This window comes from Malaclemys terrapin, chromosome 9 (genome assembly GCF_027887155.1).
Source record: "Malaclemys terrapin pileata isolate rMalTer1 chromosome 9, rMalTer1.hap1, whole genome shotgun sequence".
NCBI lineage: Eukaryota > Metazoa > Chordata > Testudines > Emydidae > Malaclemys > Malaclemys terrapin.
This window is the reverse complement of record NC_071513.1, coordinates 74,241,697-74,262,758: the sequence shown is the minus strand read 5'-3', so window position 1 is coordinate 74,262,758 and position 21,062 is coordinate 74,241,697. Positions and strand designations below refer to the sequence as shown.

Below are 21,062 nucleotides of genomic sequence, written 5' to 3'. Positions count from 1 at the left end.
CACCATTTGAAAATAACACTCCATCTCTACTGTTCCCATTTCCCACCCCCACCAAAAAAAACCCACCTAGAATTACAAGGTGCATACATAATCTGAATAAAAGTAATCAGATGGCCTGTATTCTAATTCCCTGCTCTTTGCATATGTATTATCTAACTTAAATTAAGATCTTTGGGGCAGAGATCTAGAATTTGTCTGTGAAGTGTCATGAACATATATGGTGCAGTAGGAGTAATACATTATAATGGAGAGAATCATTCCTTGGGATCTATGCACATAATAGCCCCTCCACGCATGCTGGATCTCCATCCTTCTGAAAGTAAAGGGATTGAGGGGCCTTTGTGTTACTGTCCCTTCACACCATAGAAATCTTTTTGTTGGTGGGGAGGGGCAAACTCATGACCAAACCATAATGTGGGGAATCTGCCAAAATGTTAATGTATCCTGAAGCTGCACTAATGTCCTTGCCCCAGCCTCCCATACTGTGAATCCCTATTAAGGGAAAACATAGAGAAGTGGTTAGAGGAATCTTTAGCACAGTGAGTCCGTTGCTGCAGAAAGAGCAGCCCCTCAGAGACATTGCTCAGGCACAGGACCCCCTGCTTTTAGCATCTGGACAGAACCCCTTGTTTCCTCCACTGTTGGCAAATCTATTTCGCATTGCTTTCTTGTAGGTTTTCCCATGTGAAGCAATTTTCCAGCCCCTGTTATTTCCCACTCAAGTCAGAGACAGTTTTTCTAGAAACAAAAGTAAGTAATGTGTCTTTGAATATATTCAATTTTCACTGATGGGAGAAACAAATGTCCAGAGTGCTTCCTAAATCCGTAAAAAAAGAAAGTATTAACTGTGCAACACTGGACTAGAAAATATTGTGGCAAATCTAGTATATAATTTTTGAAAGTTTCTTCTGTTAAAGAGGCAGGTATACATGTGTAATAGTCCTTAATGTAGCAGCTATTGTTCTGCAGCCAGATGCAAATAGTCATTCCTAGTTAATCTGAATTTCAAATAGGTTGCAATGCCCTCTGAATTTAAATACTATGCAGAACTCTAAATATCTTTTTGCCATTGTTCTCCTGGGAACTGGATGGTCATCTAAAATAAGAGAACATTAAAGATGATGCTGAAATGGATTAATGCCGTCCTGTGAATACATTAGCTTGCCCAAACCTGCTTCCAGGTATATTTGTTTTTAAAATGCCATCACTTGGATCCTATGCTGGGTAATTTTTGTACTACAATAAGTGTATGATACATCAAATTGAATGCATCAAATTGATGATGTATGATACATCAAATTGAAATGTAAATAACACTGTCGAGCTAAAGCTAACTTGGAGGTTCTTATACTGTTTTACATATTCTGATTAAGATCTATCCGTTTGAACTATAACTATAGTTAACTATGCAGTTTCTACCCAGTCCCTTATGAGCCCTGTTTTTTCTAAATATCTGTATCCTTTTCAGTATTGCCTTATTTATTTGTTCCTTCTGTTTCTCTACTTTCTCTTTTTTTTAATTTTTAAAGGAATTTGTGTGTTTTTCAGATGTTTCCTTCTCCATTCTCTGCTTCTTATGCAGTCATCCCCAAAACCTTGTGTACAGATGCTAGTTTCTTCTCTCAATTCAATATCTCATCTCTCCCTGGTACCCTTCATCCTTGGTATTTTCTCCTTTCCCTTCTAATTCCTCTTCTGTCTTCCTTAAGGTGGCCAACGGAGAACCCTTCTGGGTAGGTTGGTGAAAGGGTAGCCTCTTCCTGGGAACGGAAACCATAAGGCCAAGTGACCAAAAGCTACAGGGGAACCCACTGTGCTGTCCCAGTCCCAGCACAGAGTGATGCTGCAAAGCTGTATTTTCTGCTGGTCATGAGCCTAGCTGATGCCTCCATGATATCAATGTAAAAGGTGCTGTGCAGCACTCTGCACAACTGTGCAGGAGGGAAAAGGAACTTCTGCACACAACTGATGACCAGTGCCTATGATAGGAAGAAGCTGGAAACAATCCCACTGTGACAGGTTGGACCTCCCATCTGGGATGCCACCTGATGTGCTAGGGTCCCATTCGTTCTGCCAGTTCCACCAACCTGGGTTTCTTCACCCTGTATTAGCTGTGCCAGGCCCTCAAGCTTTCTCTGGCATACACACAGGTAGGGACACACCCAGCTGCAAGTGGACACAGAGACACTGAGATTAGCTCTGTGTGGGAGGAATCAGCTTGGACATTCACATGCACACCTCCTTTGGGGTATAAATCCAAAATAATAATGTCTTGCACTGTAGAGAACTCTATACAATGTAAGCTCATAAATTCACCCTCTCCCTCAATGGGGAGGAAGATATGCACAACTTCTTGCCCCAGTTTTAAATTATAAATTGCACAAACTGGCTTTTATAATAAAAACAAGTTTATTAACTACAAAGACAGATTTTAAGTGATTATAAGGGATAGCAAACAGAACAAAGCAGATTACTAAGCAAATAAAACACACATATGAAGCTTAAAATCTTAGAGACTGGTTTCAAGAAGTAATTTCTCACCCTAAATGTTGCTTTTGGGCAGAATGCAGGTTAGCTACCCTGCTTGCAGCTTAAATCTTCAGACACCATATTCAGAGACCAGATCCCTTTTCCAGACAGGGTTCATCTTCCCCCCCGCTGTCTTTCTTTCGTAGATCTTTCCAGCTGTCATCCTGGGTGGGGATTCAGTGAAGAGTGAACCAAGATCAATTTACTTCCCAGCCTTACATAGAATTTTGTTTCCCAGTCTTGACCTGCCCCTCCTTTTAGTGGAAAATCACTATAAGTCCAAGATGGTGTTTAGTACCAGGTGACATGACAACATGACCAAAGCAAGGTCCCAGGACACTTCTCAGGGCCAGCACATCCCTTGGCCTGCACCGCTTCCCGCAGCCCCCATTGGCCTGGAGCGGCAAACAGCAGCCAGTGGGAGCCGCGATCAGCCAAACCTGCGGACACGGCAGGTAAACAAACCGGCTCGGCCCACTAGGGAGATGACCCTGGTGAGCCGTGTGCCAAAGATTGCCGATCCCTGGTATAAGTAAGTCAGTGATCCAGGAAACCTAATGGGAGCCTTCCAGTCCTTGGTTCATATCTAGCTCAGCTCCTTATTTAGATCTGCCTTGCAACATTCTGCTCCCCAGGCCTGATCTACACCTGGAAAAGTTTTGAAAAGCTTCTTGATTGCTAATGCTGTTTTCAGCATCCTGTTTATTAGCTCTTTTCCCAGCAGGGTTATATAGCATGGTGCTGAGCCAAGCAGTTGTAGCCATTGAGTTACCTGCAGCTGAGCTCTTAGCATTGCTTAGGCCTTTGTTAAGCAGGGGAACAGTTTCAGGTGTTTCCCTAGCATAGGCAAGCTCCACTCAACCAGGGTGAGTGGGGTTTGGTTTTGTACAAGCATTATAGGGGAAGGTGGATGAATGGCACGTGGGTTTGTACATTTTCATACCAGTTTTGCGAGGCTCACATAGATCATTGTACCTTTGGCAGCGCTAGGCTGATGTCTTGCTATGGGCCGCTAAAGAGCCTTGCCCGCTTATGGACCCAAACTTGTCAGGGCCGCCCAGAGGATTTAGGGGGTCTGGGGCAAAGCAGGGGACCTGTGGCACTTGTACTCACCCAGTGGCAGTCCGGGTCTTTGGCAGCATTTCGGCGGCGGGGGGGCCTTCAGTCGCTCCATGTCTTCGGCAGCACTGAAGGACCCGCCACCGAAGACCCGGAGCGACTGAAGGGCCCCCCCTGCCGCCGAAATAATGCCGAAGACCCGGATGGCTGATGGGCCAGGGCTCGCTTGAGCCCCTAGGGGGCCTGGGGCAAATTGCTCCACTTGCCCCCACCTCTGGGCGGCCCTGAAACTTGTGCCTGCTGGTGGATATGCTTGTGCCCAGCTGCTGGTGGACAGATGTCCATACCTCACATGTCCATACCTCACCTTTGCGACTCACTAACCGCAGCGCCGGTGTAGTGGCACAGGAAATTCTGCCAGGGAGCAGTCTGAGTTTGGGCTACTACACGGGCGGTCGAGGTAGAGAGGACAGGGTCTCTCACTGACGAGGTGGCCCCTTGCCGCCCCGAACGGGCTAACCCCGGCAGGTCTGCGCTATCCCAGCGCGGAGGACGCCCCGGCACATTCAGAGCGGGGTCACTCACGAGAGTCGGGGGCGCCCGGCCGGTGTACTGCGCTGGCTCGTCTCCCTGCGGGTGGGGGGAGGGAGCGAGCACCTGCACCTGCCCGCAGCGCAGCCCCAGCGTCGGCGGGGGAGAGAAGGTTATGAGGAAAGACGCTCTATCTCTGCCCTGCCTCAGTCTCTATGGGTGGGGTAGAGCCGCTCTGCGCCGCTCTCTGTGGTGGCTGGGCGGCCTGGCTGTCAGTAGGACGCGCCGGAAGGAAGCCAGTTGTGGGGGAAGGGCTGTTTGGGTCCGGTCGGGCTGGGGTAGGCGGCGGCCATGGGGGTACCCAAGTTCTACCGGTGGGTCTCGGAGCGGTATCCCTGCCTCAGCCAGGTGCTGAAGGAGCATCAGGTGAGCGCGCTGGGCCGGGGGTAGCGGGCTGGGGGATGCGCACCCGCCTTGTCCCCGCCGCTCTCCGGGTACGGGAGGGTGTCCCAGTGCTTCGCCGCAGCCAGCTCACAGCGGAGGGCGGCCGGGAGCCAGCGCGGGCCCGGCACCGCTAACGGCTCCGGGCCCGTGCCCGGCTCTCTGTTGCTGCGCTGACCTGCCTCGTCCCTGTGAGGAGCTAGGCCGCTCCCGAGGGTTCCCCGCAGGCCACGGTGCCAGGGAGCGAGCTCTGAGGCGGGCCCCGCTGACACGCCTCCGCAAACACAGCTGCTGGGAGGCTGGGGCTGGTGCCAGCCCTGCCGTTATGGGGAGAGCAGTGCCTCCTAGTCGCCTTCCCGCTTATGTTCGTTGATTTATTTTTCTTTCCCGGAACACGTCTAGGTCTAGCTCAGCCGCTTCTTAGTTTGGCCTTTTATAATACGGCATAATAAACTTGCCAGCAACCCCCACTAGCTTCACCAGCAACCCCTCTAGGTACGTTTGGAAGGCGCCTTTCAAAAGATAGAATGTAGCTGTTTTGCTTGACAGCATTGCTTTGATGTAGAAGATAACGTCATGGTGGGGTTTTTTAAAGTGCTTAGCCTTGGTCCAACTCTGCTTCTATGTAAGTAATTGAGGGTGGTCTAAAAGTAAATAAAGTAGACATCTAAATATTATATGATTAGGAAACGTGGACATATATTGCTGTAGTCAGCATGTTGATGTTTATTAGAATAGCTACATATTATTTTAAAGTAATTTAAAGAGAGGTTGAAAATCATATAGTTAGTGGGTGGAGGGCTTGTCTATGCATTTAAATTAGTTCAGAATAAGGTAGGAATTTAAAGCAGATTAACTATTCCTGATTAGCTCTATGTCTGGATGCATTTATTCTGGAATAAGAGTGCTTTATTCCAAATCATGTTAAACTAATTCAGAATAAGGCATTCTTATTCTGGAAAAGGAGTATCCACACATGGAGCTAATCAGGAATAGCTATTCTGGAATAATTCCCCAAGTAGACAAACCCTAAGTAGTTAGGAAGAGGAAAGAATGGAAAACAGAAAAGAAGACTTTCAAAGATGAAAGGACAATTAAACTACTAATCTCTTGTCCTAGATCAGTGGTTCTCAACATTTTTATCATTTAGGGCTGCATATGCAGCTCTCTGTGTTATATGGGCCATATCCACACAATATATATACTACCTGTATGGCCCTGAGAATGTCACATGGGCTGAAGTTGTGTGCTGGTTGGGCCACAGGTTGAGATTCACTGCCCTAGATAAAGGGGCAGTAATATCCTAGTCTTCGAAATTACCAGAGTCTATGCTGGATGCTCAGAGGGGGTTGAAAGCATAAAACAGTGTTTGTTAACGATGGTTTATCATACTCCCAGTCAACTGTTTGTTCATTTTGACTTTATCTGCCCAGAGTTGCACCAACTTAACATAAGGTGTGATTTTAAACTGTTTAGTTAAACCAGTTCGGAAGGCTTTATAGACACTCTTATTTTGGTTTTTATGAGGCTGTCTACAATTAAAAAAACTTTTCTCGTTTAGCTATACTGGCAAAACCCTTCTAGTGTAGATACAACTATACCACCAAAGAGTACTTCTGCTGGTATAGTTTATTCCAGTTCAGTGAGCAAAATAGGCTATATTGGCTAAAGCACCCTATTTTTATCAGTATAACTGTCTATGCTAGGCCTTTTGATAGCATGCCCACAAAACTTTTAGGTGTAGACCTGGCTTTATTTTAGTTTCGCTTAAGTCATCGATTAATAACAGGTTTCAATTAAACTGAACCTGGCTTCCACATGGAGCAAATGTATGTACACTCAAGGCCCTTGATTTCTATTGCATCATAATTGTTTAACACGTAAGACTCTCCTCATTTAAATGTGGTTCTGACTATACCAATTTCTAACATAGTTTAGCCAGAAAGTGTAGACAGAACCAAACAAAGTTTAAAATTCAACATTGTTCTTAAAGTAGTTCCTTAACATAGCCTAGTGTAAGTGAATCTTTTACTTAAAAATGGTTTAAAATGCCTTTTAAAATAAAGTTGCATTCCCAATGTGGGACAAGCCTCTTAGAAAACTGCTTTTTAAAACTACATGAACATTAAAGCACACTAAAATATTGCACTTAAACAAGAAATTTTGGTCTCAGGACAAAAATTCCAAAATAAGCTCCCTGCTGAATGCAGGCAAAGAGCAAGGAACATGTACAACACACATTCTCAGAAAGCTGCCATGGATAGGGATCACATTCAGCTGTGCATGGGTTTAATGGTCACAGCATGTCCACTTGAGTCATCCAGTTACTGTGACAACAGATTGCCAAAAAATTCTCTGGCTGTTGACAGAGTCTTGCTACATATGCGCATTTCAGTCTCTTTGGTTCAGCAATTGAGCACAAGCTGACCTGTAGATACAGACTCTAAGATTAATAACTTTTTCAGTATTGCTTCCCCAAAGGAACATTGAATGCTATGCATTAGCTAAGAAGTACGCCAAGTAATTGAGATCAGTTGAGTGATTAGTAGAGACTTCAGCTATGTCTACACAGCCATGCAGTTTAGACTATGGAGGTCTGAATAGGAATGTGCACCAAAGTACTGCTCTGTAACTCCTCTGTTTAGGTGTTGCGGGCACGAACTAAGAGGTTCCTGGTTCACATTAATGTAGTCCTGTTTGAAGAGGACTACATTAACGTGAACTAGGAAACTTTTAGGAACCCCGAGGTATAGCAAATTTCAAGACAATCCAAGTAAGCATGTGGTGGATTTTAGAGCACTTAGAGTAGTCTGCTTTTAAGCAGAAAACCATGTAGTTATGCCTTCTTTGGGGCTGTACTGTTAAGTTGTTTCTTTGAAACAGTAGGATAAAAAGTGTATCGTTAGAATGGGCTTTTAATATAACCAGCGAGCAGCCTTTGAAAATATACAGTGCCTTGTCTGTACTAGACTTAAAGAACTTGTTACTGTGTTAGCTAACATGTGCTAACCTCATACCTTCAAATCCTGGTCGAGACAACACCTAAAAAGTACTGTTAAAATGTGTTAGTTGACATGTTCTGTGTGAAAGAGAGGCTCTGTCTGAGGTAGATAAAAAAATGTTTTTATAAGCCAATGCTTGAACTCTGAAATGTTAGCACAGTGCCCCGTGTATCTACACAGTCATTCTGGTTATTTATAACTAATTTTTGTACCACTTTTTTTTCCAGGGTCAGGGATGTTGCTTTTAACTATAGTCTCGCTGAACAAAAAGAAGCAGCGCTCTTCTTTACTCAGTGCTCTTAATTACTACGTTTATTCATATTCATATCAGTGTGTAGAATTTATCATCTGATATGCTTTATGAAGTCCCTAGTGTCCTCCTAGAATAGAAACTCAGCAGCAGCCACTGCTAGCAGAACCAGATGGAATAGGGAAAGGGACTAGTATTAACCTACTTGCTCACCCACCCCTTCCTTTGTGGAGCCAGTCTGCAAAGCACCATCACAGCATAAAGTTGGTTGTGGGAATACAGTCCTTTACAGCCTGGGGAGCCTTGTTGATGTCAGCAATTCGAGACTCCGTGGGCTTTTTTGTAGGGTTAGGAGATTGATTCTTTGTGGGGGTCAACTTTCATAGGCTGATTGATTCTATATAACTTTACCACCAATCTTAAGGCTCTTTACATGGAAAAAAGTAGGAATAAAGGAAAACTCTGAGTATTTTATCCATCATTCAACCAAGAGATAATTCCATGCGTTCAAGGAAAGAAAATTAACTTTTAGTACCCCCAGAATTCCTTATATATCCAGAGAGACTATGTTTTGATCTTTTTGAATCTGGCAGAAAGACTGATTTATGAAATGTTCACCCTTGGTCTATTTTGTGGAACCGGAAGGGGAGGTGCCTTCTACAGATTGACAGTTTCTGGTGATCAGTTGGCTGAGTGCAAAGTCAAGAACTGGAGCAAGATGGAGCATTAATTTTTGATGACCAGAACATTTAGGGCTTTAGTAATCAATAATTTGGTGCTCTCTGTATTGAATTTGCTGAGGCATTATGCATTACCAAGTGTGGACAGGTTGACTTAGTAATACCTCCGAAATCTAATTGACTCATAAAATTTATTTTATCCTCTTTTACCATCAGAGCAATAAAATTTTTAGTGTTAGTTATTTGATTTTGGTTTTATTACTGCTACTTCCTTTTGAACTCTCAAACTAAAAACATTCTGTAGGAGGCAGAATGATGTCATGTTAACTATATCATCATTTTCCATAGTTGTTGGAAGAAGGGCATATTCTGCATATCTTTTAAATAATTGGCAAGTACGGTGTGATTTTTTTTTTTCCCATTCAGTTAATCACTACAAGGAGAAACTGTTCTGTTTATTTCTTGGAACTATTCACATTTTTGTCTTTACACATTGTACAAATACATGTTTGCCTAAATTAATATTATAAAGTTTTCTTCCCACTATTTATCTTCATTGCATAAAGGTGCAGGATAATTTGTATACTAACATTTAATTACAAAGACTATTATGAAACTGAATTCAGACTGGACATGTTTCACTATTTTATATTTGCTACAGTCCAGCAACATGCTAGTCTACTTGCTATCCAGTGTGTACAGTATTTTAATAGAGAATGAGCAGGTATTGCATGCAGATAGAAACCATTAAACATGAAGGCCTGATTCTCTTCTCTTTCTGGTGTCAGTCGGGAGCAATTCTGTTGAAGTTGAAGGAGTAATATTAATGTAAAATGTGGGTAAGAGAGGAGAGAATCGGGCCAGAACAGTGGTAGTATGGAAGGAATTACTATGGGAAACTAAAGCAGGTTTGGTGATGTTTATCAGAGATTAATGTTCAATTTTAGATCTGAAAGCAAAGAAATTTAACAAATTCAGGTTTCAGAGTAGCAGCCGTGTTAGTCTGTATCCGCAAAAAGAACAGGAGTACTTGTGGCACCTTAGAGACTAACAAATTTATTAGCGCATAAGCTTTCGTGGGCTACAGCCCACTTCTTCGCATATAGAATGGAACATATATTGAGGAGATATATATACACACATACAGAGAGCAAGAACAGGTGGGAGTTGTCTTACCAACTCTGAGAGGCCAATCAAGTCAGAGAAAAAAAACTTTTGAAGTGATAATCAAGATAGCCCAGTACAGACAGTTTGATAAGAAGTGTGAGAATACTTACAAGGGGAGATAGATTCAATGTTTGTAATAGCTCAGCCATTCCCAGTCCTTATTCAATCCTAAATTGATTGTATCTAGTTTGCATATCAATTCCAGCTCAGCAGTCTCTCTTTGGAGTCTGTTTTTGAAGTTTTTCTGTTGTAAAATAGCCACCCGCAGGTCTGTCATTGAATGGCCAGACAGGTTAAAGTGTTCTCCCGCTGGTTTTTGAGTATTATGATTCCTGATGTCAGATTTGTGTCCATTAATTCTTTTGCGTAGAGAATGTCCGGTTTGGCCAATGTACATGGCAGAGAGGCATTGCTGGCACATGATGACATATATTACATTGGTAGATGTGCAGGTGAACGAGCCCCTGATGGTATGGCTGATGTGATTAGGTCCTATGATGATGTCACTTGAATAGATATGTGGACAGAGTTGGCATCGGGCTTTGTTACAAGGATAGGTTCCTGGGTCAGTGTTCTTGTTCAGTGATGTGTGGTTGCTGGTGAGTATTTGCTTCAGGTTGGGGGGTTGTCTGTAAGCGAGGACAGGTCTGTCTGCCAAGATCTGTGAGAGTGAGGGATCATCTTTCAGGATAGGTTGTAGATCTTTGATGATGCGCTGGAGAGGTTTTAGTTGGGGGCTGAAGGTGACAGCTAGTGGCATTCTGTTATTTTCTTTGTTGGGCCTTTCTTGTAGGAGGTGACTTCTGGGTACTCGTCTGGCTCTATCAATCTGTTTTTTCACTTCAGCAGGTGGGTATTGTAGTTTTAAGCACCTACAAGATCTCTATCAAGCATTCTTAAAACTACAATACCCACCTGCTGAAGTGAAAAAACAGATTGACTGCTATATGCATTCTATATGTATCCAAAGAAGTGGGCTGTAGCCCACGAAAGCTTATGCTCTAATAAATTTGTTAGTCTCTAAGGTGCCACAAGTATTCCTGTTCTTTTAACAATTTCAAAATACTAGGATTTATACGCAAACAGTTTAAATACATGTGAAGGTGAGACATACTTTTTCTCTGTGGTTCTCTTATATTCAGAAGAGTTCATAAGTGAGAATATTAGAATGATGTAAAATATTGGGCCAGCTACTCAAATACTGAAGAAACAAGCAAGGGTTTGTTTTGTTTGAAGGAGAGGAAGGGGGAGGGGGCACTACTGGACAGGGCTACGTTGTTTCTTCTTCTGTTTGCTCTTGCAGAAAACGTGATAGAAGAGAGAGGGCATAAAGGGCATTTTCTATGTAAAACATAGATGATTATTTATAAATTTCATCACAGCATGCATCTTCATATGTAGAAAATGTCATCTGCTACCCTTCCATATGTTCTGCTTCATGTGAAAAGGGCATGTGGATCACCAAGGATTTGCAGCTTTTTAGAATGCACCATCCCTTGGGACTAGAGAGCTGGTGTCTGTGTGGATGTGATGGACTTTGGGCGTGCAGTTTTATTCAGACCACAAAATTAGTTCCTTTATTAGAGAAACTAAATGCCATTCCAGGAAGTGCAGAAAAATAATTAGTGAGCACCATACATCAGCTGCATTCTTATACATTGCAGATTGAGCTCCATATCCAACAAGACACTAGATATTGCTAGAGATTAGAGATGTATTACCTCTGTCTTAAACCTGCCTCTACCTCTTCCTTTCCTCCATGCTCCCCAGTACTCTGCTTCCCCTAAATCTAGTATTCTGGATTATAAACGCAAACCCAGAAACTTTCCCCTAGAACAGGGGTAGGCAACCTTTCAGAAGTGGTGTGCCGAGTCTTCATTTATTCACTTTAATTTAAGGTTTTGCGTGCCGGTAATACATTTTAACGTTTTTTAGAAGGTCTCTCTCTATAAGTCTATATTATATAACTAAACTATTGTATGTAAAGTAAACAAGGTTTTCAAAATGTTTAAGAAGCTTCATTTAAAATTAAATTAAAATGCTGATCTTAGGCTGCCAGCCTGGGGTTCTGTTCACCTAGGACGGCAGCGGGCTGAGCGGGGCCTGCAGCTGGGACGCCGGCTGGCAAGGGGCTGGCAGCCGGGACCCCAGACCTAGGGGGGTTCAGGGGTCAGGGCAGAGGGCTGGGGGTGTGGGGGGGGGTTCAGAGGTCAGGACAGAGGGGTGAGGGTGTGGGGGGGTGCAGGGCAGAAGTCTGGAGGTGTGGGGGGGGTTCGGGGTGAGGGCAGAGGGATGGGGGCTGTGGGGGTCAGGGCAGAGGGCAGTGGGGGTGTGGAGGGGTTCAGGGGTCAGGGCAGAGAGCTGGGTGTGTGTAGGGGGTTCAGGGGTCAGGGCAGAGGGCAGTGCGGGTGTGGGGGGGGTCAGGGCAGAGGGCTGGGTGTGTGTGTTGGGGGGTGTAGGGCAGAAGGCTGAGCGGCTCATGGCAGGGTGCTGGAAGGGATATGCCCTGTTCCACTCCCTTCCCCAGGGTCCCCTCCCTACCGCTTCTCTGCCTCCTCTACAGAGAAGCGAGCACGCTGCCACTCATCCCCCTCTCCCTCACAAGGGCCATCAGCTGATCGGCGCAGGGAAGGAGAGGAGGAGGGGCAGGAAAGCACTACGCTGGGGGAAGAAGCGGGGGAAGGGGGAAGCTTGGCTGCGGCAGGACCAAGCTTCTGCCTCCTGCAGGGGAGAGCGGTGGGGGGGGGGGGGCTGAGTGGGGCTGGGGGCCGGGATGGCGGCAGGCAGCAGCGTGCTACTCAAAATTGGCTTACGTGCCATGTTTGGCACGTGTGCCGTAGGTTGCCGACCCCTGCCCCACAAGTTATTTGGCCCAGGTGAGAGGATGGTTCAGCAACAACACAACAGGTCATCACAGGAAGTGAGGAAACTGTCCTACTGAAACTGCCAGGAGTACTTATGATTAGGAGTACTTACAAATCAAGCAGTAGATATGTGTACAGAATGGGTATATGTTTTCTAACTAACTGGCCTTGTCTGTATTATGTTTTTTGGACAAAAATATGATGGTACTGTTGCCCTTTGGTCCAAACAGTTATCCAATATTTGGAGCCGTGCTGCATTATTTATACGAGCAAGATATTTCTCTGGTGCAATTCTGTTTATTTACAAAGAATGTACACAAAGTGCCATTTTCCTGGAAATAGTAGGAACAAATGGCAGACAGCTTCTTTGCTCACATTTTGAAAGCCTGCCTTTTCCAGAGAGTCCTGAACCCCAAGGAATTCTGTCTCTGCTCCCTACTCAAGGCCATGGTCTCTACATATCTTTCATTGTCTGCTGGTTTTCTGGCAGCTTTTTCCTTCTGATACAGTCCGCTGGACCCAATCAATGCCCTAGCCCCTATTTTTACAATCAGTCCCCAGGAAAATGCCTTGGCTCACACAGCTCAGGTCCTGCTGTGCTTTTCCTGCCTTGGAGGGCAGCTTCTATTGTTTCAGCTATCACTGAAGAAAGGGAACCTTTTCTAGGTCTGTGATTGATAGGTGCTGTTAACAGTACTAACATAACTTGATATCCTAATATTATATGTGACTTTTTTCTAGATTCCAGAATTTGACAACTTGTATCTGGATATGAATGGTATCATCCATCAGTGTTCACACCCTAATGATGACGATGTTCACTTCAGAATCTCAGATGATAAGATCTTTGCTGATATTTTTCACTACTTGGAAGTATTATTTCGCATTATTAAACCAAGAAAGGTTTTCTTCATGGCAGTTGATGGAGTGGCTCCAAGAGCAAAAATGAACCAGCAGCGTGGGAGACGTTTTAGGTGAAAACATTTTAATGTTGCCTTGTTTATAAATCCATAGGACAGCACATTTTTATGAGATTTTTTTTAAATTTACAAATTGAAATAAGTATTAAATACATAGTTTTAAATGATGATGCTTTTGACTATAGCATTGTTTGGATTTTGTTAAATAATAACTGGGCAGTCATAAATCAGAACTGAGGATTTTTTGCCAGTGCATTTGAAAAAAACCTGTATACCAGGGAGTACTTTTCATCTTTTGCTTTTGAAGCGAACTTGCAGTTTGCACAGCACTGCAGAGGCTAGTATAAATCATCTCCTATTGGAACCAATGGCTTAGAACAGGGGTTCTCCAACTTCATTGCACTGCGACCCCCTTCTGACAACAAAAATTACTGCACGACCCCAGGAGGGGGAGCAAAGCCCGAACCCCACTGCCTTGGGTGGGGGCCTGTAACCTGATCTCCGTTGCCCAGGGCTGAAGCCAAAGCCTGAGCCCCACCACCCATGGCTAAAGCTCTCAAACTTCAGCTTTGGCCCCAGGCGGTGGGGCTCGGGCTTTTGCTTCAGCCCCAAGCCCCAGCAAATCTAACACCAGTCCTGGTGACCCCATTAAAATGGGATTGTGACCCACTTTGGGGTCCCGACCCCCAGTTTGAGAACCCCTGGCTTAGAACTTCTAGTTTGTAAAATTTGTGACTTGGTCATTCAAAGGAGCATGGACCCAAGAATGGTGATCTAGCACAGCATGTATCTTTTGGGAACAGAAGTTATAGGTGCTGCTTCTTTTTCCATCTTTAAGACTGTTTTTCTATAAATCTACATATTCCAGTTTATCACTGTACAAAGAAGCAGTAATTGGGCTGCTTTTGGAATCTGTGAATGCCATCTTAAAGAAGCCTTTGTGGTCACTGTATATAGTGAAGTTTTCCTTGACAGCCAGTGTGGAGGAGGGAAAGAGACTGAGGTTTGAGAACTAATAAAATTCTAGACTCTAGTAACATTGGCCATCAGACTAGCTAAATAATGTAGTTTACATCTAGATCATATACAGTAAAGATCATTAAAATCTTGATGTTTACTGCTTGCCGTAGCAGCTTTTGTGAACTTTGGGGACAGCAGCCACATTGACAGGGCATATTGGAAGTTGGAGATAGGGCTGGCCATTTCCTCTTTTTGTTCTGAACAACTGATGCTACAGTACTTCCTTTTCTTCACCAGTGGGTGCTATGGGGAGTTCCATTCACTGTAGACTGTTTCTCTTCAGGTTTCACTTGCCTCTTACTGTTGTCACTAGCAGGGTAAGGAAGGAAGCCAGAGGTTTGGAGATGTGAGGAGACCATTTGGGGACCATCGGGAGGACAAGAAAAACAACTGGTGGGGCAATAGGCAAGATTGGCATGGGGTTGAGGAGGAGATGAGAGAGAATAATTGTGGATAAAAAATAAATGTGAAAAGAACAAATAAGAAAGCCAGAGGGTTTTAAAGAAAAATTAAAACATTAAAAAAGGATAGAACAATATCAGGGGAAAAGTGAAGGAAAACAGGTGGGAGTGGGGAGGAAAGCATCAAGATAAAAATGAAGAGATTGTCCACAAATTATTTTCTCTTCTATGTCCTTTAATTCTGAGGGGGGAAAGATTAGCTTAGTCAGTATTTTGACACTTGCCATTTATCTGCTGCCAGCTGGTTCTCTTTTCCTCCCATTGGCCCCCAAATGGTCTTCTCAGCCCTGTATATATTACTAGTATATGTGCAGCATACATTTTATCCTTGCTGTAGAAAATTCAAAACAGCTTCTTTATTTTCTATGTGCACTAAAAACAAAATTAAAAGACTGACTAAGAATTACATTTCCCTTTTAATTTATTTTAAGAAGGAACTCTATATTTAATTTTTTGAGGAAAAAAATAGTATACATACAATGCTGTAAAATTCAATGTTTTTTTTAGGTCAGCAAAAGAAGCAGAGGACAAAATAAAGAAGGCTTTAGAAAAAGGAGACGTTCTCCCTACAGAAGCCAGGTTTGACTCCAATTGTATTACACCAGGTAGGAAAATGTGCTGGTTATTTACAGGAGAATTGCTGTGTTTAATCATTTTGCCTTTCTGTCATCTGATTTTTCAATAGGATTTGTTCTGCTAAATCACTTGGGCACTTTTGAAAATCCCAGCCAAATTTAATATTTAAAACCCGAAAACTCTTCAAAAGTACTCCACCTTCCACACTTTGCAAAAATGAATTGTTTTTTCTATCACTAATCGCTAATATCCCTCATAAATGTATAAATGTCATTTTAAGAATTATTCAAAATTCCAATGTATCAGAAGATGTAACTTGTAGATTTCTGTTACTAGGGACTGATTTCATGGCCAGGTTGCACGAACATCTGAAGTATTTTGTAAATATGAAGATTTCCACAGACAAATCCTGGCATGGCGTAACTGTCTACTTATCAGGCCACGAGGTTATTGTGTTTATATTACTGATTTTTTTTTTTTAAATAGTATTTTCAGAATAGTGTTTACTGAATTGTTTTTTCTTTGCATTTAGACACCAGGTGAAGGAGAGCATAAAATTATGGAATTTATCCGATCAGAGAAAACAAAGCCTGATTACGATCCAAACACAAGACATTGTCTATATGGTTTAGATGCTGACTTGGTATGTGCAAATATATTTTATACTCATAATGACAAAAGGCTATTATGTGTGTGACTTGGGCATCTATTCAATATTTTGTTGGAATATATGACTATAATACATTATTAAACAAAAAACTTGACATTTATGGCAAACCAAAAATTTACAATGAGGAACCACGGAACATGGAAATATTCTGACACTGGTCACTTCTTGAATAATAATAAAACCCCTTCTTAATCTCTTATTTCCACAGATTATGCTTGGATTAACAAGTCATGAGTCACATTTCTCACTTTTAAGAGAAGAAGTCAGGTTTGGCGGCAAAAAATCCCAGAGGTAAACTGCTTCTAAAAATCTTATTTATAGGAAGAAAGGAGATCTAAAAGATGAAGGGTTGCTTAGAATATTTTCTTTAAATGACTGCATATTTAATCAGTCAGGTAATTGTGGTATTTTAATTTGACTATGGATGAATATTGTACATTCATATAAATTTATTTTATAAATATTAATATTTGTTAATATACATATTTTCTATTTGCCTGAATGAGCAAATAGAAGAAAAGTCTGCAATTTGGTGCTTGTGGAACCTAATATCAACTGAACTGCTAGAAAATCCTGAGAGCTATAGCGCATCACATTGTGCCTCTGGCTTCGTTGCCTAGGTCAGGCAGCTCATACTATACTGATACTATTTCCCACAATAGATTGTTCTTGTTCTTATAGATTCATTCATTTAAAAAAACAAAACAAAACACTAAGGACTTATCTACATGGGGAAATTGACCAGAATGGCAATTGAGAAGTAAACTATTCCAGAATAGCTCCCCTCTGGACATTCTTATTCCAGAGTATAGGAATACCTTTTCCCAATTTCCTTTAATCTACAGGTAAAGGTAAATCAGAAGAAGGCCCCTTCTTCTGGTATTAAAGTATCCACACGGGAAGCTATTCTGATCACTATCCCCGTGTAAACAGATCCTAAACTTCTTGGTGGTGGGGTGGGCTGGAGAGAGAGAGAGAGAGAGCATGCTATCTTGTATGTATAGGAAAGCTCTCAGATACTATGGTAATGAGAGCCATGTAAGTACCTAAAGAGATACATAGCTCTTGTTGATGTGCTCTAGCCAAGAACCCAAAATAAATTCCAGTGCAAAAGGACTGGACCATGCTTTATAAAGTTTAAGGCCAGAAGGGACCCCAGATCATCTAGTCTGACCTCCTGTATATCACAGGCTCCAGCACTCACACACTAAACCCAGCAACCAAAATGAAACCAAGGTATTACAGCCCATAGGAGTCTAAACAGTTGTGTATCACAAGCAGAGAATAGGAGGGACTGAGGTGCACCAAGGTCCCCACAAAGATACAGAATTGATTAAGTGGGCTATATCCAGATGATCCCAGCAAGTGACCTGCACCCATGCTGCAGAGGAAGGAGAAAAACCCCAGAGATCACTGCCAAACTGGTCTGGGGGAAAATTCCTTCTTGACCCTACATATGATGATCAGTTAGACCCTGAGCATGCGAGCAAGAATCACCCAGATTAGCACCCGAGAGAGAATGCTTGGTGCAGTCTTAGAGTACCAGCCCACCCTGTCCAGCATCCCATTTCCTTCTGTAGTCATTTCTGATATGACAGAGGAAGGAGACCAAACAAGCCCAAAGCCCAACCAAAATAGAATCATAGAATATCAGGGTTGGAAGGGACCTCAGGAGGTCATCTAGTCCAACCCCCTGCTCAAAGCAGGACCAATTCCCAGCCAGGGCTTTGTCAAGCCTGACCTTAAAAACCTCTAAGGAAGGAGATTCCACCACCTCCCTAGGTAACCCATTCACCACCCTCCTAGTGAAAAAGTTTTTCCTAATATCCAACTTAAACCTCCCCATCTGCAACTTGAGACCATTACTCCTTGTTCTGTCATCAGGTACCACTGAGAACAGTCTAGATCCATCCTCTTTGGAACCCCCTTTCAGGTAGTTGAAAGCAGCTATCAAATCCCCCCTCATTCTTCTCTTCTGCAGACTAAACAATCCCAGTTCCCTCAGCCTCTCCTCATAAGTCATGTGTTCCAGCCCCCAGTCATTTTTGTTGCCCTCCGTTGGACTCTTTTTCCAATTTTTCCACATCCTCCTTGTAGTGTGGGGCCCAAAACTGGACACAGTACTCCAGATGAGGCCTCACCAATGTCGAATAGAGGGGAATGATCACGTCCCTCGATCTGCTGGCAATGCCCCTACTTATACAGCCCAAAATGCTGTTAGCCTTCTTGGCAACAATGGCACACTGTCAACTCATATCCAGCTTCTCGTCCACTGTAACCCCTAGGTCCTTTTCTACAGAACTGCTTCCTAGCCATTCAATCCCTAGTCTGTAACAGTGCGTGGGATTCTTCCGTCCTAACCTCATCAGGTTTCTTTGGTCCAATCCTCTAATTTGTCTAGGTCCCTCTGTATCCTATCCCTACCCTCCAGCGTATCTACCACTCCTCCCAGTTTAGTGTCATCTGCAAACTTGCTGAGAGTGCAGTCCACGTCATCCTCCAGATCATTAATGAAGATATTGAACAAAACCGGCCCCAGGACCGACCCCTGAGGCACTCCACTTGAAACCGGCTGCCAACTAGACATGGAGCCGTTGATCGCTACCTGTTGAGCCCGACAATCTAGCCAGCTTTCTATCCACCTTATAGTCCATTCATCCAGCCCATACTTCTTTAACTTGCTGGCAAGAATACTGTGGGAGACTGTATCATAAGCTTTGCTAAAGTCAAGGAATAACACATCCACTGCTTTCCCCACATCCACAGAGTCCGTTATCTCCTCATAGAAGGCAATTAGGTTAGTCAGGCATGACTTGCCCTTGGTGAATCCATGCTGACTGTTCCTGATCACTTTCCTCTCCTCTAAGTGCTTCAGGATTGATTCCTTGAGGACCTGCTCCATGATTTTTCCAGGGACTGAGATGAGGCTGCCTGGCCTGAAGTTCCCCGGATCCTCCTTCCCTTTTTTAAAGATGGGCACTACATTAGCCTTTTTCCAGTCATCCAGGACCTCCCTCAGTCGCCATGAGTTTTCAAAGATAATGGCCAATGGCTCTGCAATCACATCCACCAACTCCTTTAGCACCCTCGGATGCAGCGCATCCGGCCCCATGGACTTGTGCTCGTCCAGTTTTTCTAAATAGTCCCGAACCACTTCTTTCTCCACAGAGGGCTGGTCACCTTCTCCCCATACTGTGCTGCCCAGTGCAGCAGTCTGGGAGCTGACCTTGTTCATGAAGACAGAGGCAAAAAAAATCATTGAGTACATTAGCTTTTTCCACATCCTCTGTTACTATGTTGCCTCCCTCCTTCAGTAAGGGGCCCACACTTTCCTTGACTTTCTTCTTGTTGCTAACATACCTGAAGAAACCCTTCTTGTTACTCTTAACATTTCTTGCTAGCTGCAACTCCAAGTGTGATTTGGCCTTCCTGATTTCATTCCTGCATGCCTGAGCAATATTTTTATACTCCTCCCTGGTCATTTGTCCAGTCTTCCACTTCTTGTCAGCTTCTTTTTTGCGTTTAAGGTCAGCAAGGATTTCACTGTTAAGCCAAGCTGGTCGCCTGCCATATTTACTGTTCTTTCTACACATTGGGATGTTTTTTTCCTGCAACCTCAATAAGGACTCTTTAAAATACAGCCAGCTCTCCTGGACTCCTTTCCCCTCATGTTATTCTCCCAGGAGATCCTGCCCATCAGTTCCCTGATGAAGTCAAAGTCTGCTTTTCTGAAGTCCAGGGTCCGTATCTTGCTGCTCTCCTTTCTTCCTTGTGTCTTTGTAAAATGCAATTAGTATTTATTTGCTCCTGACAACAAGTATTCAGACATCATAATCTTTAGCAATGCAGCCAAATACATAATAGCTGAGTACTTATTTTTGGATAACTATAGTGGACTATTATATACATCAGAAATATTTATAAATAGTTGATTTCATGTTTTGAATAATTTACAGAGCATGTGCCCCAGAAGAAACCACATTTCACTTACTGCACTTGTCATTAATGAGAGAATATATTGACTATGAATTTTCACCAGTAAAAGTAAGTATTGAAGGACATAAATCCACACCGTGTAGAGGTCAAAGCATAGGGGTTTATTACACACAGCGCTGGCGGAGTGTCACCTGGCTTATTAGGCTCAGAGACACTGTCAATCAATTGATTACAATGAAATATATAGATTTTCCATGGGTGGAGGAAGGTGACAGGGTAGGCAGTTCCACACCCTGGGATAGGTTTTGCAGCAAGACAAGATAGCACAATAGCCAATGGTTAAAAGGTTAAACAATGTCTCCGCCCATGGTCTCAAGTTAGCAAGTTAACATTTGATTAATACTTTGATAAAATGTTATTAGTATAAAATATATATGTTGAATTCTGATTTGGGGTCCATAGGAACGAAGTAACTCCTTTGATTGTCTGACAGGTACATGTCTAGGGGTAAAGCAAAGAAACAGTGAAAGCATATGAAAATAGAGATTGTCTCCTTTATGGCTTAAGGCAGGGCATTGGTCCCTTGGAAGGGAGGTGGAAGGATGCCATATCATTATAGTGACATGTGCCAATATTTCATAAACTCAAGGTTGGATCTGTGGGAAGACTGTTTTCCCTTCAGGAGAAACACAATAGGAACAGGGATTCTTTATTCAATTTGAAACATTGGATGAAACATAATTATTCAGTTATTGCTTCAACATCTAGCATTTCTACTGACCAAGCAGATCTTAGCAAAGGCAATGTTATTTTGTTTACCCCAGCTTTCTCATAGCTGATCACTATTAGCTAGGCCTCTGGTCTCCAGACCAAACTCTGGACTTTGGGTCTGGAAAAGAGCTGGCATAATTCATATACCAGGTTGTTATATAACATGCACATGGATTTTAACCCTT

The 21,062-nt window shown here is 43.1% G+C and overlaps 1 protein-coding gene across 3 annotated transcripts in view; it reads left to right on the top strand.

Annotated features, from left to right (window-relative positions):
- The first annotated feature begins 4,396 nt into the window (after window positions 1-4,396).
- XRN1 (5'-3' exoribonuclease 1) overlaps window positions 4,397-21,062 on the top strand; it is an 82,564-nt gene continuing 65,898 nt past the window's right edge. For all 3 annotated transcript variants that reach the window (XM_054040055.1, XM_054040054.1, XM_054040053.1), the window contains exons 1-7: window positions 4,397-4,545; window positions 13,265-13,497; window positions 15,432-15,529; window positions 15,837-15,946; window positions 16,033-16,143; window positions 16,379-16,461; window positions 20,127-20,214. In XM_054040055.1, coding sequence (XP_053896030.1) covers window positions 4,471-4,545; window positions 13,265-13,497; window positions 15,432-15,529; window positions 15,837-15,946; window positions 16,033-16,143; window positions 16,379-16,461; window positions 20,127-20,214 — 798 coding nt within the window. In that variant the 5' untranslated portion in view covers window positions 4,397-4,470. The remainder of the gene's footprint in view (window positions 4,546-13,264; window positions 13,498-15,431; window positions 15,530-15,836; window positions 15,947-16,032; window positions 16,144-16,378; window positions 16,462-20,126; window positions 20,215-21,062) is intronic.